This window comes from Trachurus japonicus, chromosome 7, assembly GCF_045865225.1.
Source record: "Trachurus japonicus isolate A0001 chromosome 7, Traja_1.0".
NCBI classification, from domain to species: domain Eukaryota; kingdom Metazoa; phylum Chordata; class Actinopteri; order Carangiformes; family Carangidae; genus Trachurus; species Trachurus japonicus.
The window spans coordinates 31,486,966-31,514,095 of NC_140913.1; the positions used below are offsets into that span (position 1 = coordinate 31,486,966).

Below are 27,130 nucleotides of genomic sequence, written 5' to 3' on the forward strand. Positions count from 1 at the left end.
CATATATTAACAATCATTATTATGTATTACTTAGGATTAGGAAACACATTAATTAACGTAGCCTATTAGTAGGCAGTTCATTTACTTAAAGCAGAAGTAAGTGGTCCGGTCGTTTTCGCTAATGCTGCGTTCCAGGCAGGCTTTTGAAATCGTAAATTACAGCTTCAAGTCACAACTTACGACTTTGTAGCGTTCCAGGCAACCCACTCGTGTTTTTCCGACCTGTTTTACCGGTGAAAGTCACTATAACGGCCACTCGTAACTTCCGACCGGTGAACTCGTACCAGATCGAACTGGTACCACTTCACGGTCGGAAAAATACGAGTTTCCTTGAACGCACCATAACAGTCCTCGTCCCTACGTCGCCACATTCACGGCGTCCCTTGGCTGCACACACAGCCCTGCATGCCGTTCTCTCTCCTCATTGGATAAAAACTGTAGGATACGATAAATGTTTTCTCCTCGGCTCAGAGCAGAGCAGAGTGACTGACAGACCCGTGTTTCAGTCCAAACACTCTATGTAAGTGATTGCTGTCGGAAGATAGAACTATTTAAGACTTATATTAACACAAATATATCACTTACTTCTGCTTTAAGTTTACTACTCAAAGTCAGTTAATAAATTATTAAGTAATAATAAAAGTTGAATAATGTAATTAGTTATAATTATGTATGCATACTCAGCATTAATTAACACATTAGTTTATATATTAATGCTTAATAATGTACTAACGTTAATTAAGGATTACCAAATACCAAATAGCAAATACCAAAAATGTTATTATATATTTTTTTACATGTTGAAATGTGATTTGTTTGTACTGTGTTTTTGTCTTTGGTTTATTACTGTTATTTAATTTTGTCTATGGCAACTACTGTGTGTAATTTGTATGAAGGATAACCATAGTTCAGTTGTGTGTATTATTGTAAACAAGGCTGTTACATAGAAATACAGTGTGGTATATCATGTCTCCCACTCCACAGTTGAGGGAACTATATGGACTTTCCTGCTATTGCTTCATGTAGTCTCGAAAAGTCCAGCGAAGGGGAGTTCCCTGTTTGTTAATAGATAATCCTACAATCTATTCAGATTAGGAACCAGTCTACAGAACTACAGTACATGGGGCTGTTGGGTTTCTTTTTTCCCCCAGTGAGATTAAGACTGAAGTTCAGCAGCAGCATTTACTTAACTTAACAAGCTGGGACATGCGTCATTGTCAACAAGTCCCAGGTGCCATATATTATGTTTATCTCAGTAGATTGTAAAATACAGATGTGGTTTGTCATCGCTGCACCTTGAGTTTGACATTCCTCAATGTGAGTCACGTGGGAAATCCTTAGGACATGTTTGACATACTTGGCAAATGTTGAGGAGACAAAACATGTATCTCAAGGGTCATGTGGAAACTCCCCTACCTCCCCTCCTTCTTAGTCATTTCTCTACTGCCCTTTAGTTTTACTTATAGCACGGTGGAGTGGGCAGTGAGACGAGTCCAAGATGAAGGTTGTTTCTTCTTTCTTTTTTTATTTCTTAACGTAAGACGAAGTCGTTTCTAAACTGCAGCAGGCGTGTGTGTTTCTTATGAACTGGAAAATTTTAGAAATACAACTGTGGGCTTATAGTGACATTGTGAGCCCACACCTATAGTAATAATGTATCAGTGACGACGCACAGTATGAGTCACCGCTCCAACAAAGACCACAGAGTTTGCAGGTGCTGCCTTGAGAAGAGTTACTACACAAGTCCAACATAAGTTAGTTATACAGTCAAATGTTTAGAAATGTAGCACTTTACTCGCCTTTAACTGTTTCCTGACTCATGTTTTTGTTTTTATATTTGTAATTTTATATGTTTTTTTAAAAATTCCTGTGATAATATGTCTTTTTAAAGAACCCAGAATGAACTGTACTACAAACATGGTTTTGTATTTTATGACATTTTTAAGCAGCCAATAAAAATATTTTTTTTATTTGTTGCAGCTTCATACGTAGTGGCATAGGTCTTTAGTAAAAAAAGAAAAGAAAAACAAGCAGGTTTTAAATGTGGGAATAACATGCTTATACAAAACAAAACAGACATAAAAGAGAGAGTTCAGAACGGTTACATGAATGTAAAAATCAAATTCTTGTTCTTAGAGCAGTGTGATAATTAAACAATTGGCCCTGGAGTGAAAATATACAAAAACACAAGATGGCTGTTGTACCAAATAATCAAAGATTTAAGGCCCACTTGAATTGTTTTTTGGACTTTAAAATAGATAAAGAAAGGTTCAACATAAGCCATGCTCATGAATTGGACATATCTGCATTCGGATATGAACCAGCACTTAGTTATAAAATGATGAACAGGTGTTGTGTATTTTTCAGCAAATGTCTGTTTAAATAAGGAGTGATTCAGTTCCTTTGATTGTCATGGTGCTTGTGTAAACTCTTGATAAACCAACTCTGATGCCAAAAACCAGCTCACTCAGGTTTCAGGCGTTACTGCACTAACTTCTTCTTTTCTCTTCTTGATGAAATCGACTGTTGGTTTTTATCTGAGCTGTGGCTCCTAAATAGTGCACAACGCAGGGAGTCAACCGAAACCCGCACAAATTTAGAAAGGCTATAGTGATACTAAGGAAGTTATGAATTATTTGACCTTGGTCAGTTCCTCTTACTGTATTTGCTGTGGAAATAAATCCTCAACATAATAATAAAAAAAACAAAAAACAAACACAAAACTCTACAGAAGTTCCTGCAGGTCAAATACACACACAACATTGTGGATACTGACGTCGTAGTGATGAGCTAAAAAAAAAAAAAGAAGACAAATAAAAGTTACGAATACAATAATAATAATGGATACTGTTTAAATTAAACACTCAACACTGAAGAATCCAAACGATAACTCAATAAATCCTATATTTCCCTTTGAAAGTGATAAAAAGCATGAGTTCAAAGTGTTCAAATCAAGAAATATTCTAAACACGTCACTTCTCTCGGCTCTTTCTCTTTGTTCCACTGGTCTAAAGTGCTATTGGGGGGCGGCTGGTAGAACTCTGTCAATGACCTGATATTTTAGTGTTATAAGATATAAAACTGCACTCCTGCAAACTGGACACTGTGCTGCTGGACACATGGTTATTGCTGCTTGCAGTTCTCCTTCTTCTCTTTTGGTTTAGGGCGTCCTGACTTCTCTGCTTGCCGCTTCGTTGGCGGGATGAAAGTCGGACTGGACTCTTCCAGGAAGTCGTGCAGGCCGAGTGTCGAGTGCGGCGCGGGAGGCGACTGACAGGCTGGACCTGTAGTGGAAGGAAAAGGATGTGAAGTGAACATCCAGCCATTGTTTCCAAAAGTTTCATTCTGAGTGTCTCTACTGTTTGTGCTGACTTTACCTGTTTGTCCGACTCGGAGGCTGTTTGTGTCTTGCCTCCGGGCCTGGAACGTCGGATCCAGCTCCTCGGCGATGTTCCTGATCTGCTGCGCTTGTCTGCAAGTGACACAATTGTATACCTCTTTATTTGTTCACAGGTTCTCCCACTGGATGACTTTTATACATAAATCTAGTCTTGGTCTTCTCCCCCCATATTTGTGCCTATACCATAGACTGTGAAAAAAATATGGACGTAGCATCTGTGACGTCACCCATTGGTTTTGGGGAGTCGTTTTTGTGACTCAAACATGGCGGCCTGAACAGCGCCATGTTGGATTGGCCGGCCGAGAACCCGCCCACTGGCCTCGAAGCAGCTGTCCACGGACCTGCTCGGACCTGTCACTCAACGTTTCCGCGCCCTAATTGGCCAGAGTTTTAACCTAATAACAGTAAAATGGTAGAGTTTATAAATTAAGTAATAAAAATTCACCCCCCTCAGAGTGTGTGCGGGGGTAGAAACTATCGATTGAGACCAAAAAACGTTCTGACACCAGGCTTTGATCATGTTTATTGAGGATGTAAAGTCGCCGATTTTAACATGGGGGTCTATGGAGAATGCTGCTTTCTGACACCAGCCCCCAGAGGAAGCCGAGGGGATTGCAGTTTTTTGAACGCGGAAGTGAGCTTCACTTTTCAGACCAACAACTGCCCCCTTGGCCTATACATGCGTAAAACCTGCAGCCATTACAGTCTGCGATCCCAGAACATCATACAGATGCAGGTCCCAATAGTCAGGACTGAGTTGGGGAAAAAGGCATTTAAATTTTCTGCCCCCTCAAGCTGGAACGATCTGCAGAGGGATCTAGGACTGACTGAACTCATTGGCCGAACTCAGGGGAATTCAGATCAGTCCTAAAGGATCGAGAACGAAGATCCATTGACTCTTGTGCTTGCCCTCTGTAATTTGTAATTTGTAAATGTGTATAACCTTTGTATAGATGCTTATCTGTCACGTGACGTTCTTGTTGTGAGCGCCATCTTGGGTACCAACTGGGGACTGAGGCACAGCTATGATCATTAGACTGTATGGGTTTTGATGAAGGATGTCTTAGTCTTTATTTATCCATAACCACAGACTAACTCTACAGTATCCTGCTTATTACACGGCTTAAGAGTGAAATTATTAATTTCAGATGTAATGTTGATCAAAATACGACTTTTATCGATTTATAAATTGCATCATTTAGCAAATCTGCAAGTCCAGTCACTTCTCTGCTGGTTTCCTCACTCGCCTTGGTCGTGTGCATTTGTTTTCAATGAAGCCTTTAATAATCAATCAGCGGATTGATTGTAACATGTTACAATGTATGTATTTGTGTAGTTGTATCTGTCATAAACAAGAGATTACTGTCAGAGACGTAAGGACTTTGTTACGGTCGCGGACTCGCGGTGCCACAGACGCTCTGACAGAGATAAGAGGAGAGCTGTGTTTCCAGCCTCCACTCTCTCTGTAACAAGTTACTAGTCATTTATCTAACATCGCTATTAGTCCCAAGCTGTTTAATGATAGTAAAAATGAAACAGAAAGTAAATATCCTGCATAGTTTCTCTTATCTGTGCTGCGCTAATCAGAGCGGCGTCCCTAGCAACGGTGTATTTTACTTAGCAACGATCTGTTAAACAGGAATAACAGACTGTAAAATGCAAAATCAGGATGTAAATAAATATCAGAAATATCAATAAATTATCGGAATACGACATTCAATAGAGCCATGTAATAAAAAAAGGTTTATCCACTCTTTTTGTGAGATTTGATGTCACAGCCCATAGACTGCCTTTGGAAGTCGGTACCCAAGATGGCGCTGTGACCGGCTGCGGCTGCTGTGTGGCGTCACGTGATATCTATCTATAATTCTGTGGTGTTGTTTTGCACACTGCTTTCTTAGCCAGGTCGCTCTTGTAAAAGAAGTTTTTAAATCTCAATGAGTTTTATCTGGTTAAATAAAGGATAAATAAAAAATAAAAATAATCAGAGTAGAGTTTAATGCATATAATCAGGATTAGGGTTGCAAAGGGGTGGAAAATTTCCAGTAACTTTCCATGGGAAGTGTAACTTCTCCTGTTATCTATTCACGAAAATCGATTATTTGGTTCAAAAGTATATTTTTCATTAATCAGTAATCCCCCCCCTATCAACAAACTGAAGTGTTCCGGTAAGCTCTGAATTTTTTGTTTTAATTCTTGTATGAACAATCAATTCTTTTACTGAACAACAACATGGTAAGTAAAATATTACTCACCCCCCTCCCCCACCCAATGAAAAAGTCAAATGACAAAGTGTGGCCTCCAGGGTTCAAGAAATCATCTGTGCGTGTGATGGAGGAATGCATGGTGCATGTAGCAGTGTGCTGCGTGCATGTGATCGAGGAATAGCATAGATATTCAAGTGAACTTGCATTAAATCTGGTTGTTTTAGCCAAGATTATGCTACAATATATTTTCCCCAACTATATTTAAGTTCCCTGTTAAGGGCCAACCTTGAATTGTGTATATTTCAGATTTATTCACATATATTCCCATTAATTCCCATGGAAAGTTTCCAACTTTGAAAATTCCCGGAATTTTGCAACCCTAATCAGGATAATTTATGGGAATTCAGGTAGAGGCTATTTACGGTAAAGTGTAGGTTGGACTGGGTGGCTGGTTCTCCGGGGAACAGTCCTCGGTGGGGGAGGGAAGACCCTCCGAGTCCAGTCTCTCTCTCTGGACCTGACAACACAACGGAGTCATTTATTTCATCAACTGCAAACAAAAGATTACAACAAGACGAATGTCAATCTTTTACATTCATGTACCTGTCTCTCTCTCGCGGCCCGTCTGTCATGGTGACTGATCATCGCTCTGTGCTCGCGCCACGACGCCGGCCCCTCCAGCTCACGGGATCTCCGCTTCGACTTAATTTCCTGCTTCTGCATAAAACGCGCAATTTCCTTTTGCACGGGAAAGCACAGTGTCGTTTCAGAGGTGCATGTTCACACGGGAAGATACGGGCGTTACTGACAACGACATGGCGACAGCTCGTCATCATCCTACCTCATCCTGCGCCACCTGCGCCGCTCTGAAGTCTCCCTCCGGGTACGAGCTGCACGGAGACGGCTGGGAGTTCTGTGAGAACAAGAACAAGAAGTGAGTGTCTTCTCCTGTATCCTTCCTCTCATAAATCACAGATGTATTAGTTTTAGTTTATTAGTTTATTGAGGGACATTGTGCAATGACATGAATCATTTGCAGAAAATGAAGAGATGGTTGCACCAGATTCAGCTCACAGCTAATTTCCATCTGCAGTCCCAACATGTAATAACAAATACACAGGAAACACAGACCACAAACTACTATACAAGAGTAGACAGAAAATACAGAAACAGAGTTTCCACATCTAAAAAGACAAGTGCAACACACCTGAGAAAGGTGTACCCTATCCTATATAATCAATGGAAAGAAAATACGATAAAACATTTAAAAATTCCACAATTCCTTTTTCATAAGATTTTAAGATAATTCCATAAATTGAGTGTGTTAAGAGGTACTAAAATACATTTTTTAAGAGACTAACTGAGTAACAAGTGCCCTGCTTTTAAACGTGCTGGCAAATGATGCGAAGCCTGTGGAGCTAGTTCAGGCAGACAACTCAAGCTGCACCCATCTTGATCAGCTGATCAGTCACATGCCCTCCTCCTCCAAATAGGGCGGGCTATTTAAACCCCCCAGTTTACCTGCTCATCCCTGGCTATGCTGCTGCTGCTGCCGCTGCTATTTCCTGCTCTGCTGCTGCTGCTGCTGCCCATGAGGTTTTGCAAACCCACCTCCTCCCCAGCATCCACCTGTGGGCTCTGTCTCTATGATCCCCTGGTACGGGGGGGTCTGCTTCATTCCCTGTAATGTCTGGCAAACCAGATCATTCAGGGAACGAATAACTGAGACAGAGCCTGATGCCAAACCTGCTGCAGCCATGCTCTAGGATACCTATGCTGTGCTTCAGCTGCAATGCTTCCAATCAATCCTGCTGCAACCACGCTCAAGAATATGCTAACTATGCTGTGCTTCAGCTTGCATGCTTATACTCAATAAATTATTTGTTCTCATTTCAGAGTTGTCTGACTGAACTTTGGTTATCCAGTAGCCATTGTTTTAAATTATGAGAGAAATGTAAATAGTTTGTTTGTTCTGCTTTTCAGGGTTTCAGGTAGCTTGTTCCGTTCTTCTATGGCTGTCCATGAGTGTCGCATCACGATCACCTCTCAGATCACTTCACTTACCCTCCTCAACAGCTTCTCCTCTTCCTCCTGCAGCTTGCGGGCGAGTTCTTCATCTTTCAGGACTTGATTCAGCTCCCCGAGGTCCAGGCCCGCCTCAGCTGGTTCCGGCTGCAGCTGCAGCGGCATTCCTGAGGGATGACGAGTTTCATTTCATGGTGTCAGAAATCACACGACAGATACTGAAGCGATTATGACGAAGACGAAAGAGCGTGGAGCGCATTATCAGAGGAAATCAGTGATGAATCATTTAATCACAGCGAAAGAGACGCACACTAAGAATGAAAACTCATAATCGGATGCAGGCAGCGTGTACAGGCCTGTTCCTCCACTCCATGCTATTTGAGTTTGTCACAACATCAACACTCAAGAAGAGATTTGGCGATGGAAGACGAAAATGAAAGCACACACGGGAGAAGATCATTTCAGGACTAGTACTGAAACTAAAAAAAGTTATGGAAAAAGGAAACCCAGGACCCCGAATCACAATGCACCACCACAAAGAACCACTTTTTGTCCAGATTAGATGACGATTGAAGGAGAAAATGACTGAGAGGAGCAGCAGATGAAGACACACAGGAAGCGTTTCCCTTCTGCAGGTTGGAGATTGGCTGCAGTTCTGGTGGGTTTGTTACCTGCTGCCATGAGCCTCGACCTATCCCTGGTTGGAGCCGTGCTGCTGCTGCTGCTGCTGAGGAGGCTTTGGCTCCGCTGTGGCGCTCTCCGTGGCGGCCACTCCACCCTCCTCTCCGCCTGCTGCTCCTCTGAGCTTAACCTTTGTTCTACTACGGCGTTGCGGCCTTGTCTGCGTTCGCTCGTTGTCCTCTCAACCCTGCGATCTCGTGCGTTCCTCTCCCTCTCCTCATCGTATCGCTGCTCTCTCCGTCTTCCGCTTTCTCCCCTGTCTCCGTTACCGAGATACGAGTCTCTCCTGCTACTAATCTCATAAACCTCTCTGGCGTGCTCCACATTGTCTCCGTCTTCTCTGTGATCTCTCCCGCTGTTCTCTCGGCGTGACGGTCTCCTCCTCTCCCTGATGTCTCCATGGAAACTGTGCCTGCTGGTCGCGGCTCTCCGGAAGGCCCTCTGATGTGGATGTGGTTGGGAGTCGTCGCCGTGGGAGACCTCGCTCCCATCGTGAAGCACCTGGCTGTCTCTGCTTTGAGGCCTGATTTGCAGAGGCGCCCCGTTGCCGTTGCCGCCGCCGAGCCTCACCGGCACGCCGCGCTCTCTGAGGACCTGGCCCAGCATCGCCCACACCTGGCTGCTGCTGCTGTCGTCCCGCCGCCGGTTCGATCCCCTGCCGTCGTCCTGAAAGTGGACGCGTCTGTCGGGGTTCTCTTTGCAGCTCCAGGTTCTCGTCAGGTCTCTGTGGCGGTGTTGGCTCCGGTCGTGCTGCAGCCGGACGGACTCGCTGCGGCGACACCGTCGTTCTCGAACCTCAGCGTCTCTGTCCTGATCTCTCTCGCCGAAGCGCTCGCCATCATACTCTCTCTTCTCTCTGAGGTTCCTTCCTTCATCCCGACTCCTCGGCCTCCTCTCCTCTCTGCCGCCGTTATCATAATAGTCGTCTCCTCTCTCCTCCTCCTCCTCCTCCTCCCCCTCTTCCTCCCATCTTCTCAGCTCGTCTGTGAAGCTCCGGCTGCGTGAGCCGAGACTTCTGTAGCTTCTCTCCTGCGGGCGATGATAAGAAGAGGCCCGCCGCTGAGGAGGAGGAGGAGGCGCTGTGGCTGTGTTGCGTCTTTCAGCATACATTCTCTGGGACAAGACGGAGAGTATTTCAGAGAGCTCCGTGTCTGAGTCCTCTGAATCCTCACTCAAAGGAACTCTCAACTCGCTCCTAATTTGCCTAATAGAATCTGCGTGTCCTTGGTTTGACCATGAAGTTGTGTTTTCCTGAGCTGCCGCCGGTCCCCTGGGGGAGTCAGCCCGAGGCCCGGCGGCGGCAGAGTGTGAGTGGTTGTTGTGAGAGGAGGAACATCGCCACCTGGTGGTGTCGGGAGGCGACTGCAGCCGCTCCTCCTCCTCCTCCTCTCCTTGTTGGAGTGTGTGCTGCTGCTGCTGCTGTGTGGATGCGAGTGCTGCTGTATCACTGGCGCTGCCTTTCAGTGATGACAAACATGCAAACACAGAAGCAAGGGAGGGAGGGTGAGGCTGTTAGCGAGTGCTGTTAATGACGAGGTAACACTGGCATTCAAAACAGCTGCATGTCACTGAAGCAGAAATCTGTGTTTCATAATTCATATAAATGTGTTTGGACGCCTCTGAGGCGTTCCAATAAATGCATACATATTAATACAGATACACTGTCTGGCATGCATAATAGACAATAGAAAAGACAACATGTTATATGCATGCAAATGATACGGAGCACAATATTTAAAAGAGAATGGGCTCTATGCACAACTACACTACTTCCTGAACTTAAACCATCTCCTTTATTTCCTGTCTAACATTACAAACTGATTAATCCAGGTGTGTCTGAGTAGTCACAATGGTCAGACACACCTGGATCAATCAGTTTGTCCAATGATTTAAGACGGGAAATGAAGGAGCAGCATTAAGTTCAGGAAGTAGTGGAGCTGTGCATAGAGCCCATTCTGTAATTTTTGAACCCTAAATCGTTTCCTGATGGTCACTCAGTGTTGTGGAGCAAAAAACGCGACTAAAATTGATTCAGGCAAACCGGAGTTACACCATGGCTACCCGGCGCTAGGGATAGCGACAACGCTAACCTATGGGGGCAATTCTTTCAACCACAACAAACACTCAAAAAACAATCAAATATCTATGGTACATGACTCGAATCCTTAGAGACACCACTGAAGTCATATAGTGTACAGTATAAACAGTAACTTTGTGTTTTTGCATGTAGTCCCTCACCTCAGATAGCTGAACTCTGAAACATCCTGGAAAGACATTACTATCCGATCGCAGAGCGCCTGCTCTCCCCGCCACAGAAACAAACACTTTTTCCTTGTTGTGATGATTTCTTTATAAACGGTCGAGCATTGCAGTGGTGATGTCCAAAATATCTCCGACCTGTTTTTGATCGTTTTCTGAGTGTTTGTTGTGGTTGAAAGAATTGCCCCCATGGGTTAGCGTTGTTGTCGCTCCGGTGTAACTCCGGTTTGCCTGCATCAATTTTAGCTGGGTTTTTTGCTCCCCCCAACACTGGGTGACCATCAGGAAAACAATTTAGGGGTCAAAAATGACCGGAATTCTCCTTTAATAGAGAGATGAATATAGTGTAAAAGCTACTGTATGTGGATCATGCTTTGCTCATGCTGTTTTGTCTGTGGAGAGTGACACATACAACAATAGTGAGCAGTAGCAGTGGAGCAAGGCGTGGTTAGACAGAAGCTAAGCTGGGTCTGGGTCCTGTCCTACTGTAAGTGCAGCAAATAACTGCAAATATCTACACATCAAATTATATATATATATACAGAGAGAAATCTAAACAAAACACAACTCCGCCCACACCAGTACATCTTCCCCTGAGAAATCAGCTTGTTTCTTTTCAATGATTCTGTATTATGTCGGGATTTCTTACTAATGCTGCCACCTAAGTATAGAGGGAATAAAACACAGCAACTCTGTACCTTCACCACGGCCCCCCTGCCCTCTGCTCCTCCTCCTGATGTTCTGCTCCTCCTCTTCCTGCATTCGTTTCGCTATTTCCTGTAGAGACAAGACGGCACTGATTACTCGTTTGACTTGGAAACCATAATGAGTAACTAGACAGGAATTTATGGCATTTTGAGATTACAGAGAGATTAAATAAGCAAACAAAAACAAAGACAAGTCGGGCTCTTTTTTTGCGCTTTGAGCAAAAAATTCACAACTTATATTTTTCTAACTGTGTAATTAAGCCGTTTAAAGTAACACAGATGCTGCTCAGGCTGGAACGACTGTGCAAACAAAGGTTGAACTAACTTATTATTAGACACGTTGAGTGCTGTGCTGCTTCCAACCAGCAGGTGGCAGCATTACATATTGTGGAAAAATAACCAAGGAGACAACTGAGCATGAGTCTGTGACTAAAATTAAACAAGAAATGTAGTTTTTTGTTGCTGTTGTTGTTGTTAAATTTGATTCATTGCTGAAATTCATTCTCATTCCATGAGGATAGTTTTCATTTTTTGGTTAGTGTCATTACACCACATAGACAACACAACTATTTGGATGAATAGTTTTTCTTCTGTAGATGTTTCATCCGCTTCTTTGGCCTTAAACCTACTTGTGCATCTTTGATTTCATCTGTACATCACTAGAGTTCAAGTAAAAACACAAATGTAACATGAACCAAACTCAGACTCAGACCAGTTTGAACACATCTCATGTAATGGCAGTGTGAGCTACATCTGGCTCGTCTACAAGTATAAGTATAGCAAGTATACTATGGCCCATGTACTTGTGGCATACTAGAAAGTATACTAATTTAATACTTCTTCGGACTAAATCGAAACATTATAAGTTTATAAAATTTTAATCATTTTAAGTTTACAAAAGTACACTTTCAAGTATACAACAAGTACACTCATCTATATACTCCTAGTGTACTAAGTATATACTTCTAGTTCATATTTTAGTTTATTAAAGTATACTTTATAGGTCATTTTAAGTTTTCAAAAGTACACTTTCAAGTATACTGCCGCAGTTTTAGTATAAAATGAGTATACTTGTAGTACACTTTAATAAACTACTTTTTGCTAAGGGTTGAGATGATCTGAGATCTTATTAGTGGCTCTCCGACACAAAGCTCCGGCCTGTGTGTGACCAAACCAAACCAGAGTATTTCAGACAGCGACAGTGGCAGACTGGATGGAAACTACAAGACCACATGAGACAAGCAAACTCTTCATCTCCTCAGCGCTGACGACCTCTGGGGCTGAAAATGCCAACGGAAGCAGGTCAACAGGACTGCGTCACTTTATAAGTAACACCTTGTCACTGGGGAATGCCTTGCTCTCACCAGCGCTGCTATACTTGTCTGCGATCTGAAGCCGAGCCCCCACCCCAACACACACCCCACACCACACCACACCCACGTCTCTGTGCCGCTTTTCTAAGAAAGGCCAGGTCTAATAATGTTCCCCACAAATCAGCAAATTCTCACACTGAATTCTATGAAATACCTCTCTCTGTAGGCTGCGTTCGCAACATAAATCATAACTTCGAGCTAACGCAGCTCCTTTCAGCTCCTTGCAATCAGGGCGTTTGTGTCAGCCAGCCGCTTTGCCAGCATCAGCAGATAATTAGCAGCTTGCCATGGCAGGTTAGGCGAGGAGTGCCACAGGGATCTGGCATTTAAAACTGCACAAGCTGGCGCCTTCTGTTCCTTAATTAAAGAGACAATCTACAGGGAGGCAAATATTGAATCAACACCTCTGATCAGCCAGTCATTAAGGAAGTTAGGCTAATGGGAGTGTTAATAGTTCATCACCTGATCCAAACATCGACACTCGTAAAAAAAAAAAATCGTTTTTTTTACTCCCACACAGGAGCAGATGTAGTCAACGCTGCATTACCTGGTGTGACTTTTAACCCCGCAGGTAAATGAGGCTTTACTGTTTAACTGAGTGCACTGTTTGAACTCAACCCCTTTAATAATAATGAATAAACCCCACAGCCTCTCTGACCTCACACCCTCCAAACAAGGAGCTTTTATGAGCCCGTTCAAGGCGGCCTCCCTCCTCTAAAAAGGAAACTGCAGGGTAAAGGAAAATATTATGCTGGAGCAGCCTTGTGACGTTCAGCACCAGTTGGTGGTGGAGTTACACAGCTCAACCCTTCTACTGGTGGACACAGGCAGATGATCTTTATTTTGTCCAAAAACTAGTGTGAGGAAAGGTGTAAAATGCAGAGTGATAAAACAAACACTGAATGAACGAACGTCTGAAAATAGGAACGAGGGAGACGTGACTGATGGGAAGCACATGGCTGCCTTGCAAGATGAATAGTTGTTGTTTTGTGATTAAAACATTACATGTTGGAGGGATTCAAAATAGAGGTTATATTATAATGTACTGTTATGCCTGTATTCAGGAGTAAAAATACGAGTCTACAACCTAAGTGGGAGTCATGTCATGTAGCAGCAGAGCTACAGACGAGTGGCATATTAAAGGAAAAACCTGTATAGTCCATTAGTAGGGTGAAGGGCCTCAAACAGCTCTGTTCAGATCAGCTTCTTCACCTTTATTCTACAAACTCTACTGGACTCTTCTAGACTAAACTCTACCATTTTTCCAAAAGATATTCCCTAATGTAGTACTTTGATGATGAGGATGGAGGGCACAGTCTCACACATTCTCAAAAGTAGGTTGAGATCTGGTGACTATGTAGTACAAAATACCGCAATGGTTGATGGAATGTAATTTGTTTTAAAGGGATAGTTCAACATTTTGGCAAATTGGCCCATTGCCATAATCCCTATAGTTTTAGCAGTAGATTCGTTACCTTTAATTGTCGGTGCAAGCTATTTTTAGAACGGCGGAGCAGAGCCGTGAGCTTCTCAGAGCTACGCTACGGAGGCTCATGGGATTTCTTGGTTTCCCTCATCAAACTCATCAAATACACAATCCAACAACTCCAAAACGCTCTGGTGGACAAGTTGTGACCTGCACATTCACCACGCTATGAGATAACAACAGAACGTTACCAGACAGAGTTGTTTTAGAGGTAAATACAGAGGCTGTTTGCTGAAAAACTGCCTCCTACGGGAACGTGCATCAGCGGTTTTGCATGAATTTACCTCTAAAACAACGTTCTGTTATTATCTCATAGCGTGGTGAATGTGCAGGTCACAACTTGTCCACCAGAGCGTTTTGGAGTTGCTGGATTGTGTATTTGATGAGTTTGATGAGGGAAACTAAGAAATCCTATCAGCCTCTGTAGCGTAGCTCTGAGCAGCTGCTCCACCGTTCTAAAAATAGCTTTCACCGACAATTAAAGGTAACAAATCTACTGCTATGACTATAGGGATTATGGCAATGGGCCAATTTGCCAAAATGTTGAACTATCCCTTTAACCACAGTACATTTTCACATGGTGGTGGAGAGCGGTGGTATCATGTTTCATGGCAATCAATCAAAAATGAATCAATACATTTCACTCAAAACCGCAAATGTCACTGTGAGGACGGTGCAAGAGGGTAAATCGGAGTTAAAAGTCCTCAGGGGACCATGAATGTCTGTACTAAATTGCATGACCATCCATCACTCCAGATGCTGAGATACAGTATTTCATTCTGGATAAAGTGGTGGGCCATCCCTACAGCTGCACTGCTAACATGGAAAAAAAATATCTAAGATATCACTGTGAAAGAGTGTCACTAATTATCCTCAAAGCAAACTTGCAGTGTCATTAGGATTTATCAACCCTCTTAATTAAGCACTAACTCTTATATAATGTTCTAGTTAACATGTCTCTTCCTGAAACTGCACACATGTCGACTGTGCAAATTCAGTGAGACATAATCGTGCACACACACGAGTGCACTTTGTATGAGTAAGGTTGATGGTCCATGTCTGCAAATCAACCGCCATGGAAATAGCTTGAGCCATCATCCAGATGGGCAGCTGACAGGCTGTGTGTCTCTTGTTGAACAGCTGACTCTGCTCATACAGCGCTCATACGGCACAGCGGGCACATCAGAGGCTCCGAGCAGCACTTTGCCGGCGCTATTCATTACGGACTCAGTCATGTCCTGAGAGAAAGCAAAGTGAACCATATGATACTCCCTCACCTGCTGGTTAACAGGCTCATAATGAAATGATATACAAGCGTGTCCCGAGTGCCACATGAGCCGGTGTGATTAATGTGCTTTTCACTTTGTTTAAGTGTAATTCTGCTGCCAGGCTTTCATGTTGCACACACGGCGCTGTAGTTAAAGATACAAAAAAAAATCATTACTCTACCGTCACTAGCAGACATTTTCTGCTTTGTACACCATATGACACACTTAATGCAGGCTTCTGCATTAAATCCATTACATATTTCTGTTATATGAATTAATACAGCTACTTTGTCTGCTAGGGAAACAACTGTCTTTCCACAGTCAGCTATAATGCCCGCAGTGAGGATTTGATACTTTAAAGATACACCTGGTATGGTGTATTACTCAACAGTGGTGGTTTTCTCCAGGTTTCTGTTTTATTACAGCCTCCTTCTAACGTTGAACTTGTTCACACAGCGCCTCGCTTTGCTCCGGTTACTGACAGCAACTCGACACCCACGGGAAAGGATTTGTTCCTCTTTCAGGAGCAAATCCCTTAAAAAATATTGCACTTTACAAACTTCGCTGTCACGTCTGAGTCTTCTTATTAGACAGAATTCAGTTTCGAAGCCAAGTTTAAACATATTAAAGAGTTTTAAATTTAGACATGACACCACAAGGCAGGAGGAATATTGATTTTCAAGCTGGTTTCTCTGTATCAGTCATCCGTGGTGACGCATGTTTTTGGTCTCTATATTACTACAGCTACCATGATAAAACCACAAAGAGATATGAAACCGGATTTATTGTCTTCTGGGCACTGAGTAATGTTTTAAGTGTTAAATGTTGTTACTCTGTGTCACTAGTAGAGAGTAAGCAAGCACATGGGGGATGTTAGCTGAGTCACAAGCTCCTTGTCATCCACACAAAAGCAGCAACTGTTTATTTGTTGTGCACTGTAAAAGAGGACACAATGCATATTGAGTTTGAAGTATCTGTGCACCGACTGTTTTGTAGACTGTGTAGTGACATATGTCTTGTGGGCAATAAAAAAATGAATCATTTTATGCAAATATCTTTGTGCATTGAAGGCTCGCTTTTGTCTGGCATGATATAGTGTGCTTACTTTCAGTGTGGTAAGTAGAAACCGTGTGACTGAGAGATAATGGTTTCACGCAGACACTGATGTGTGTAGATTTCCAGTTTAAAAAGATTTCTCACACCGAGGTGGGCGGCAGGTGGATAATAGATGAGTAGGTGCAGATTCATGTGACATCAAGGTGAGAACAGGCAGTAAAATGACTGGTGTGTTTGTTCACTGTGGGAGGGCTGTGGAGAGTTTCTCTTAGAAAACAGTATAAAATAAACTGTTTAAATGAGCCACGTGACTGTAATTCACAGTTGAACTCCCCCTTTAGAGACATTTTTCTTTCATAGCACTGATCAGAGGAACGCAAACTAAGTGTAAATTGAATAAACTCCATGAGCATCGGTGTCCTCACCTCATCATCCTGCTCCCTCCTCTGGGCCTCCTCCGCACGCCGCTGGATCTCCTCCTGAATGACGCGGGCGTACTCAAAGTCTTCCTCCTCTCTAAGGAAGAGGAAGGAAATTTAGGGTTAAAGGTACATTGTGTAGAAATTACTCCCATCTAGCGTTGCGGTTGTATATCGCAAGCAACTCAATCGTATTTTTCATGCTGCATTCACGTGAAATTGGGCAGACGGACGACAGCCGCTGCACGTAACGGCATAAACAAGCCTCTATGTAAACAAGTGACAATATGTTGTCATGGTGATGTCGTATTGTTTACCTGACCCACGTTTTACCGGCTTTCCCTCGACTTCTGTGACTAAAATGACATCTGGTTTGTTACCGACGGCCGTCTGCCCGACTGCAGGTGAATGCAGCATCAGTGTAACGCTCCATTCCTCCTCACTGCGTTACCGCGGTGACTTTTCACAGATGCCACCTCGACCTGAGCCGACAGCTCCGGTGTCTCCGCTGAGTTTCCGTGGTTTCCTACCGTCACGCTGCCACTGAACGTAAAAACATGGCGACACCACATGGCAGCCAGCACCGAGCTTACCCGCTCCATGTAGATATGAATGATATGAACGGCAAATTCAGAGCTGAAAGTAACACTTCACTTTGTTGATGGGGGGGATTACTGATTAATGAAAAACAGACTTTTGAACCAAATAATCGATTTTCGTGAATAGATAACAGGAAAAGTTACACAATGTCCCTTTAAATTTTAAATTACTGATTTACAGCGTCTCACATCAGACTCATGCCAATAAACAACATCAGTACCATGAATAAACACTATGAATCTAAATGACATACACACAATTTACACAGTTCTGTGTAGATTTCAGTGGCGACTAAAACCCAGTAAATATGCATCATCAGTGGGTGTTTATTGGAATCAATGAGCTCATGCAGTGACGTTTAGTCTTGCAGCATTATGGGCTGTGTCACAGTAAGTGTGAGGGCAGCGGGGGTCACCTACAGTTGTCTGGAAGTCTGCCTCAAGATGGCGCTCTGCATGGCCTGCTGCTCCTCCTCCTCGTCCTGCAGCCTCTTGGCTACACGGATGTCGTTCTGCACCAGCTGGTTCTTCTGGATGTTGGTGGTGTAGTACTGCTCGACTGCGAGGGAAAAGGCAGAAGGGAGAGAGAGTGTGCCAGGATCAGATGCGTGGCAGTGACGGACCATGTGTGCACCAGATTAATGTGATTAATAATTACTCTATTAACTTCCAGTCTAAAATCTGTTTTCTTCTGAGTGTTCATCTCTGCTGTGTTTATTCTAAATGCGCTCTGTGACAAGTCTGTCCACTCCTAAAAACAGCCAGCAAATTATATGTCACTTTGTTTGTTAAGACATACCACAGCTATGACTGTTACAGCCAACAGCTAAATAAAAACATGTTCAGTGTCACTACCACAGGTTTCCCAGGGTGCCTTTGGTGAGCCATGAAACAAAACACAGCATTTTACTAAAGTATGCTTTAATGTAAATCTGTAATTTGTAGTATAATGCTTAGCTGGGTTCTCAAACAAAACACCTCACGATGAAGCCCCATGACACATAAGGTGGTGATTGAATGGGACTGTGAGGCAGACCACATAACACAAAGTACTACATGTTTGTAGTGTGTTAAATGGTGGGTTGACACTGTACTTACTCTCCTGCTCCTGCAGGTTGTGTGCCAACGCTCCATCCTCCAGCACAGCAAAACACTGGCACACTGCAACACGAGGATACGAGCACTTCAGTATCACAACCAAAGGTTTCCGAGTGTTCAAAAATGAATGGGGAGGAGAGGGGGTGGAAATATTTAATAAGGCGAGCACTAGCAGAAACTGAAAAAAAAATGACACATCCTCAATTTCACTTTCTTTCTCGGGGCGGCTTGAGAAGAGACAATATTGTAAAAGCTGTTGTGTCTGGAGGGAAACAACACAATATAAGTGTGGTGTGTTTATACGACACAGACAAATACAGAGGAGCAGTGCCCTTTAAAACTTTATAAAAACACAACAACAACCACCATCCACCACTCTGGCATGAATTAACTGTTCGTTTAGAAAAAAAAGTTCCCAAAGAAAAAGACTCATAAAATCCTGATCATAACAGGCTTCTAGGGCTGCACAACAACACACAAGTGGCCACAATTATTGCTGCCCTCCCAGAGCTGCTGAGTTCAGTAGCTGCAGCAGATCCACCACATCCTAACAAAGGCAATAACCAGTGTGCATGTTCCCGAATTTAACCATTAGAATGAAAGTGACTTGAAAGGATGAAGTAGATGCACTTGTTTTCCTCACTTCACTCAACTCACTATGACTACCAAATGAAGATGCAAACTTCTCCTGCAACCATTTGTGTTGGAAAAGCCGGCGCAGATGGCACAAATGTATGTGGAGTGAAATCAACAAGGCCGCTGTAAATCCACGGGCTTTAACAAAGAGCTCTCCATACAGCAGCTCTGTCTGGTCGCCCATATCCAGTCATTCTGTTTTCCCTATCCCATGATCCCACAGTCTGGCCACCTGCTGCCAGACACAGTCATAAAACATATCGGTTTCATGTCATTAACGCTCTCCGAGCCTTGTTCTTTTTTTTTTGTCAGGAAGTTGACAGAGGCAGAAACAAAAGGCTAAAATCAGCAAGATAGTTGACTGGTCTGTTACAACTTGAAAGCTGTTTAAAACCACTAACATATGATGGTGAATATGCATAGATTTGCATTACTCTATGTGCAATTGTTTAAATAGCTCCTGCATTTGTGGACGGCTGCTCTCATCTATAAACATGCCTTGCATGTTTTCAGGAGGCTTTAATGAGCTACTACAGTCTGTATGTGCCGTGGCCTACGTGTGTTTAAAGTCTGTCAAACAAACTCAAAAGTTAGTGGAGAGAAAACAAACACAGACGGACAGCAGCAGCACCGTGGGCCCAGCTGTTTTCTCCTACTTCCTTGATCTCTGCAGAAAACACACAGCTCACCGTGTGAACTGACACGACCACTTCGTGCTATCTCGCCGATTCTCTTCAGGGGAATCCAGAAGGGCTGGATTTTCTACAGCGCTGCCAGGAGAAGAAGGAAAGAAAGAACGACGGCGCTGAAGAGCAGCAGCTTTGAGCCAGAGGTTAGGGCCAATTAAAAACACCTGTCCCTCTGATAATCCCTCCGCTGAGCCTATCAGAGCGGCCTGGGTTGCGTCTGCACACACAGCCGCCACGTTTACAGCCAGTGGCTTAATGCTCACGATACCCGAGTATCCAGTTTATGGGCTGACATAAATAAATGCCATATGTTATTCATAATTGCCCGTTTGAGCTCTTAACCCAGATCCACTTCATGCTGCAACAACATAAGCTCTTTTAATGAGTCAAACATTAACGTTGGGCCGGGAGCATATTTCTATATTATTATTAGTGGTGTTATATTGACATGCTGTTGTACAATTAGTGGCCACTTTATGAGGTATATACAATCTAATGCAATCTAACACAATTGTTCAGGCCGCCTGTGACACTGTCATGCAGGTGTTAATTCAGTTGTAGCATTAAGGTCATAGTTAATGATGTGTTTGTGAGGCGACATTATATTCAGAGGCATTTCTGGCATTCTGCTCTTCTCTAATGTGTGTGAAGAAGGAGGACAAATAAAACCACTCTCAGTGTAAATGCACAGCAGTCTCCGGCTGTATTAAACCACCTTTAACTAATAACAATAACACTGACATATAATTCAGTTTGCACATTTCAAACAATGCAAACAAAATTGAAAAAGCTGTAAAAGCTTTAAAGAATTTTTGGCAGAGCAGGAGTTACCTTATAAAGTGGCCAATTTATTTAAAAGCAACTGTATAAAAAACAGTGGATCCCAAATAAGAGGAGCATCTAGTGTGCTGTGAATGTAAACATGGCTCTGCTGTTAGACAGCAGTACACCATGTAAACATGGCTCTGCTGTCTGCTAGAAGATGTGAAAGCTGAGACGTGTGTTTGTTTGAGAGAGGAGCAAAGATCCTGCTGGAAGTTTACTTACTGACTAGCTGGAGATGAGCTGGACGGTTTGTCGTGGACGGTAAGAAGAAGAAGCTTTATTCTAAGAGTGATGTGTTGAGCTTAAAGTCTAGTGTCGTGACCATCTGTGTGGCCGAGTGAGAACAGCATTCAACCCACTTTTTCTATTGTCATGTGACTCACGGAAAGTCACAGAAGAAGACACATACTGGCTTGACATTCCTTGATTCCTATCTTGTCGCTGTTTTCACATTCCCGCTTTAAAAACGGCAGAATCCTCTGCTCTTTCATGAATCACAAGAGCCTGCTTAATGCAATGTTAAATTTCCAATAGGGATGTCACGATTACTTGCTTTCACAATTAATTGCATTATTAAACGCCACAATTAATTTATCGCAAAGATTCCAAAATACGTCACTTTCCAGTTACCTAATGTAACATTGAATATATGTTGAAATATATATTGAAAAGTTTGCATGTCATTTGTAATAAAAAACAACAACAACAACAAAAAAAGATTAAAATAAACTTAAACACTTGGTAAAGATGACAATTAATTCCCCTGGGGAATATAATTGGTCCTTTATTAATAGATACTATATTTTGTGTAAACAATTAGCTTCGTTATTATTTAGACTATATTTGATCGTACCAAGAAAATCTATCGTGACATCCTTAATTTTCACATTTGCAGAACTGGGTCTGAGTTGATGTAACCAGACAAACTGAGGATGTCCCATCTTTGTCCCAGTCTGAAAACAAGGAAGTGAAAAAAAGAAAAGAAAAAAGAAAAAACATGACATGATGATTGTGGTCAACTTAAAACTCCTTCTCTAAAAACTCATTTCTCCAAATCCTCCACAGAGATTAAGCCTCAGTCTACTGGGCTCAACAGTCAAAGTTCATGGAAATCAGCCTGACGGCGGCGGTGGGCTATCGGAGGGGTCCGTTTACACCGCGCCGAGAGTTTTAACCCCATCCATCCCCAAGACAGACACACATGCATTACCACTTACACCTGTCGTGGAGCTTAACTACTATCCGCTAAATGGATCTGCGACTTGCCCTTATGCTTCCAGTCTGTCAGTGAGGAGAGATTAAGTCAAACGCTCGGTTTTAATCCGACAGGACAAATTGATGGCTCAAAACATGAGTTCACTCTTAAATCCATTTCAGAGACAAGAACTAATGAAGGGAAAAGGGAAACAGCTTTCATTCTGCATGGGGTGTGTCTCTGCATTGTGGGATAACTTGTTTTTCCAAACTCCTTTAAACTACGGTCACGTTACATTTCTCAGGGAGGGACGAGGAGCGTGTGTTATTTTGACTGCTGAACAGGTTTTGAGAGACAGGGAGGGAGGAGGCATTCAGGGCCAACACTAAAAACATATGTTCAGTGTGTGTGTGTGTGTGTGTGTGTGTGTGTATGGTATAGTAAGCCCCTTAATAAGGAAAAGAGCCCGTGTCTGCCTCCTAAGAGGATAGTGAATCAAAGATCCCGCAGACAACAGAAATTGTCTGTGGCATTTGAACACCACGGGCTGAGCTCCACTCAGGGGTGAGATTGTCTAGGAAAAGAGCGCACAGCTACACAAATGAGTGGGTAACATTTTTCTAAATAGCACGGTATGTTTTCCAGCAGCGTGTGTGTGCAGGCAGGGCAGGCTGCTGGATCTGCAGTGGGACTGGGAGAAAGGGGGAAATTACAAAGCAGGAAACCACGACCTGCATGACCTGAGAGTCCAAACAGCCAAAACAAAGTGAATTATTTCCTATTTTAAAGGGAAACTATGCAAGTCTGGTGGCTTTTCCGCTGTTTTGCTATAACGCTCCTCTCGTCCATGTGCATTGTTTACAAAGAAGTGTATTTGTGTAGTTTTGACCGTCATAAACAAAAGATTACAGGTTACAGAGCGCTGTTTGTGTGACGGTGTGCAGAAACGAGAGCTGGGACACCGGGGTGGCGACCGAGTAACTACACTGATGTTGAAAGGTTGGTTTTCAGCCGTGAGACGCCAGGTGGAAGGCAGAGAGCCGCCGTTCTCACTCGTAACAAGTCACAAGTCATGTAGGTAACCATCACAATTACTCCTGAGCTTTTTAATTAAGGCAAAAATGTAGCATAGCTACGGGAGAAATCCTGCTTAGTCCCTCTTTAAAGGGGAACTATGCAAGTCCGCTCGCTTTTCCGCTCCTCTCGTCTATGTGCATTTGTTTACAAAGAAGCCGGCGAAAATCAATACATGGAGCGGTGGAAAACGTTACATAACATATACGATGTTACGGCGTGTGTGTTTGTGTAGTTTTAACCATCATAGACAAAAGATTAGGGGTTACAGAGCGCTGTTTGTGTGACGGTGTGCAGAGACGAGAGCTGGGACACCGGGGCGGCGACCGAGTAACTTTACTGATGTTGAAAGGTTGGTTTTCAGCCGTGAGACACCAGGTGGAAGACAGAGAGCACTCGTACCTCGTACATAACAAGTCGCTAGTCATGTAGTTAACTATAAAAATTAGTCCAGAACTTTTTAATTAAGGCAAAAATGTAGCATAGCCACGGAGAAATCCTGCTTAGTTCCTCTTTAAAGCTCTTCCCTCCCTTTGCAAATCTCATCCTCATAAAAAAACAAAAGAATTCACATGTGACTACACTTTTCCTCTCTACCGCTGATGCAACAAAAAAAAAGCTGAAAAACTCCCACCAACATTAGAGACCTGACAGCAAATCATCCAAAACAAAATTATGCAGCGTGAGGGATCAAACACTGACATTGAGATATTTCGCTTTCATCTTTCACCGACACTTGGATTGCAGCAGCAGCAGCAGCGGCAGCAGCAAGTGCTTTCTCCCAAACAAAGAAACTGGCAAAAGGAGAAAATGACAAGGGTGCTATTTTCAGCCAAAATCCCCCACCAACCGCCCACGAGCTCTCTCTTCCTCTCTCTCTCTTTCTCTTTCCTCCTCCCTGCTTTGCTGCTTTTTTCTGCACAAAATTCCTCCATGCAGTGCGTGTCCATCCTACAGCTCTGTCTCTGTGTGTTAGAATAGAAAACAGCCAGCTCATGAACTGGACTAGATTGTCATGGAGAACAAAAAAAAAAGAGGTGAGGGTGGGGGTAATGTGGAGTGGGACTCTGGGTCAGTTGGTGAGAGTGAGATTAGGAATGGTGGTGGGTGAGTGGGTGAGTGGGTGAGTGAGTGGAAGGGGGAGGCGGGGGAATTCCTCTGGGAGCTGCATTCCCCCTGCACATTGAGCTATATCAGGAGCAACCAGAGGAGGGACAAAACAGGAACTGATAAGGGGGGGCAGTGAAAACAAAGAGCGCTGACTTGGCTGAGACTCTTGGATGAGGAGGAAAGTGAAGGAGAAGTGAAACACGGGGGAAACTACAGCTACTTAGGGAAACAGGAGCATAAACACTCACAATGGGACAATGAGTAAACATGCCAACGTGCCACAGCGCCGTGGTGGTTTGACAAATCTGACTGTGGAAAACAAGAGGGTGAGGATGAGTAGGGAGGGAAAGGATGACATTGACCAGACAGACATCTGATTTACATACGGCGATTGTCTCAGTGAGCAGTTTATAGCTGTTGTCAACTGTCTTTGTTTGTGAGCTGAGCCACTGCTCGATAAAGCATGAAAATGCAAAGCTGCACAGTGTGCCCTTTGTGTGTGGAAACAAGAGTGGAGTGCTGAATTATCTCCCCTGATAAAAGACATGCAGACCTATTTCTATCCTCGTCATTAGTATGGACACGCTCAGCCTAGACATTCCCTACCTGCAAAAGTTTTACATGCATGCATTTTCAGATTAAAAAATGCTATAATATTGCTGCTATTTATGTGATTTTTTTTCTTTCCATGGAAAAAACACTTGGATTTTGCTCAGCAGCGGGATTTTCCACAGTGGCTCTCCTCTCTAAAGCTCACTCTTTCTCAGTATTTGAATGTCTGCATTATGCCGGACAGCTGATTTATAATAGTCGTCTATAGTGAAGAGACCTTTCAACACTGATTATAAATGAGCAATTTAAATTGAATATAACAAGCAGTTCTTTGTGTTGCTAGAAAAAAAAATCAAACTTCACTCTTAAGTTGCTGTCCAAGTCTTCATGTGAAAGTGAAAGCCCTTTCTTCTCCCACAACTCCCAGATAACAAGGAGCGATCTCATTCCTCGTGTCTTATCTGCACCTAGTGCACCAGACCCTGTCTATGATGAGAAACATCTCTGCATGACGGTATCTGTGTCTGCTGCTCTATAGTCAAAACATACTCAACAATACCAAGCCCCTTCTAGGTCTGAAGAAGAAAAGCTGCCGTTTGGTGCCAAAGTTTAACGCAAAAAAAAAAAAAAAAAGGTGGAAAGTTGTTGTCATACATCTCATCATCTCTTGAGTCCAACATTAAATCCCCTCAGGCTCCACATGTCTGCAGTCCAGTCGCTGACCCTGACCTCTGACCATCCCTGTGGTGGGACCGAACAAAAACAACTTCTCCTCCAGACCAGAGCATGAAGCGTGGCACATATGTCTAACACACAAGTCTTTCTTTCTTTCTCTGTGTGTGCGTGTGTGTGGAAGATCTGGCTCCAGTTTTTTTGGGGAGTGAGCTCCTCTTACCTTCTTGGACACGTGGAAGGTTGGACTGGTCAATCTCCAGCTCGGCCATCACTGTCCCTGAGCCGTCACTGCCTCATGGTGATACACAGGACCTTGACACCAGAGAGAGGAAGAGGAGAGGGAGAGGGGTGGGGTGGGGGGAGGGGGGTTATGGAGGTTGTTATCTATCTATCTAAAATAAGTGGAGCCTGGAGCTAATGTGGAACAACACACGCACACACACAACCCCCACCCCACATGTACATAAAGAGACGGCTTGTTAGCTGTGTTCTTGACATTATTGCACTACTGATCTGCCACCTTTGCACAAGCCACTTTTTCCATTACTTCACTTGGTTGTATTTACAAAGTTTTTCTCTTTTGCATAGTTTATCCTTGTATATTTCTACTGTGCATCAAACATGTTTATATGTTTTTTTCTCTATTTAAACAATATCTTGTACATAACAGTACATGTTTTTGTACAGTGAAGTCCTTATATTTTTATTGCATACTTTCTCTATGTGTCCTGCACTTCTGTGCTACTGCTGCAAGTGGATTTCCCACACGTGGGATTAATAAAAAGTCTCATGTCTTATTATTTAGTAGCCTATTACTGCATAGGCATTCAATGCAATCTTGTGAAGTAGGAATTGGGGAATTTTAAAAAGTTTTATCGTATTTTGTATCATGTATGACTTAGCTTCTTTTTTTCCCCCATTGATCACATAGGATAGGGTACACCTTTCTCAAATGTATTGCACTTGATCTGGTCTTTTTAGATGTGGAAACTGTGTTTCTGTATTGTCTATACATTGTCTGCTGTCTATTTGTGTCATCCTATGTGTATCAGCCTTGTGTAGTAGTTTGTGGTCTGTGTTTTCTGTGTATTTTTGTACGTTATACGTTGGGACTGCAGATGGAAATTAGCTGTGAGCTAACGTTAAATCTGGTGCAACCATCTCTTCATTTTCTACAAATGATTAATGTCTTTGCACACTGTCCCTTAATAAACTAATAAACTAAAACTAGTTTAACCTCAGTGACATTCATTCATTCACTAAAGTGAACAAACTCATTTGCTGAAACTCCTTCATTGTTGACAGTAATAACACAGCTACAGGCTATACTACAGTTTAATGTAAATTACGCTATGTACTGTACATTAACAAGAGGCTACTTCTGTTTGTTTGTCGAAGCAAAGTACAGATAAATAAATCCAACAGAGAGACAATCAACCAAAAGAGTTTTTAAGTTGAACAACCTACCTGTTCCCAGCAGGCTTCTGTGTCGTGTTATGTCCACGACTCCACACAACAACAGCCTATTCAACAAGTAGCCGAGATGACAGCACAGTGTCAACTTCAGTCGTCCCCCTCTATCTGTCTCTCTGTCTCTCTGTCTTCCTTTCCTTCTTTCTCTTCCTCTCTTCTTTTTCGTCGTACCCACAAAACAAACAAACAACGTCACGACCGCAGCTTGTGCTTGACCGTTTTTAACGTCCGTTCCGCGTGAGTTTTATTGTTGTTGTTCATCAATGAAACAAAAGCCCCGGACGGACGGACGGACGGAGGCTCCTGATGGGAAGCGAGGGTGG

General features: G+C 43.1%; 1 protein-coding gene across 4 annotated transcripts; it reads right to left on the reverse strand.

Moving 5' to 3' along the window:
• Positions 1-967: 967 nt before the first annotated feature.
• On the reverse strand, positions 968-27,130 carry ccdc187 (coiled-coil domain containing 187). 4 transcript variants are annotated; one of them, XM_085782872.1, is made up of 13 exons: positions 26,802-27,112; positions 25,555-25,646; positions 18,579-18,641; positions 17,901-18,039; positions 16,888-16,978; positions 11,271-11,349; positions 8,304-9,770; positions 7,672-7,799; positions 6,449-6,520; positions 6,211-6,345; positions 6,030-6,124; positions 3,378-3,472; positions 1,325-3,284 (listed from the first exon to the last, which is right to left on the reverse strand). In XM_085782872.1, the coding sequence occupies exons 2-13, from the start codon at positions 25,601-25,603 to the stop codon at positions 3,124-3,126; spliced, it is 2,574 nt and encodes an 857-aa protein (XP_085638998.1). In that variant the 5' UTR covers positions 25,604-25,646; positions 26,802-27,112; the 3' UTR covers positions 1,325-3,123. The 4 variants fall into 4 exon arrangements, with proteins under 4 accessions (XP_085639001.1, XP_085639002.1, XP_085638998.1 ...); XM_085782875.1 differs by lacking the exon at positions 18,579-18,641 and having other exon boundaries at positions 968-3,284; positions 26,802-27,130; XM_085782873.1 differs by lacking the exon at positions 26,802-27,112 and having other exon boundaries at positions 1,333-3,284; positions 8,304-9,760; positions 11,264-11,349; positions 25,555-25,674.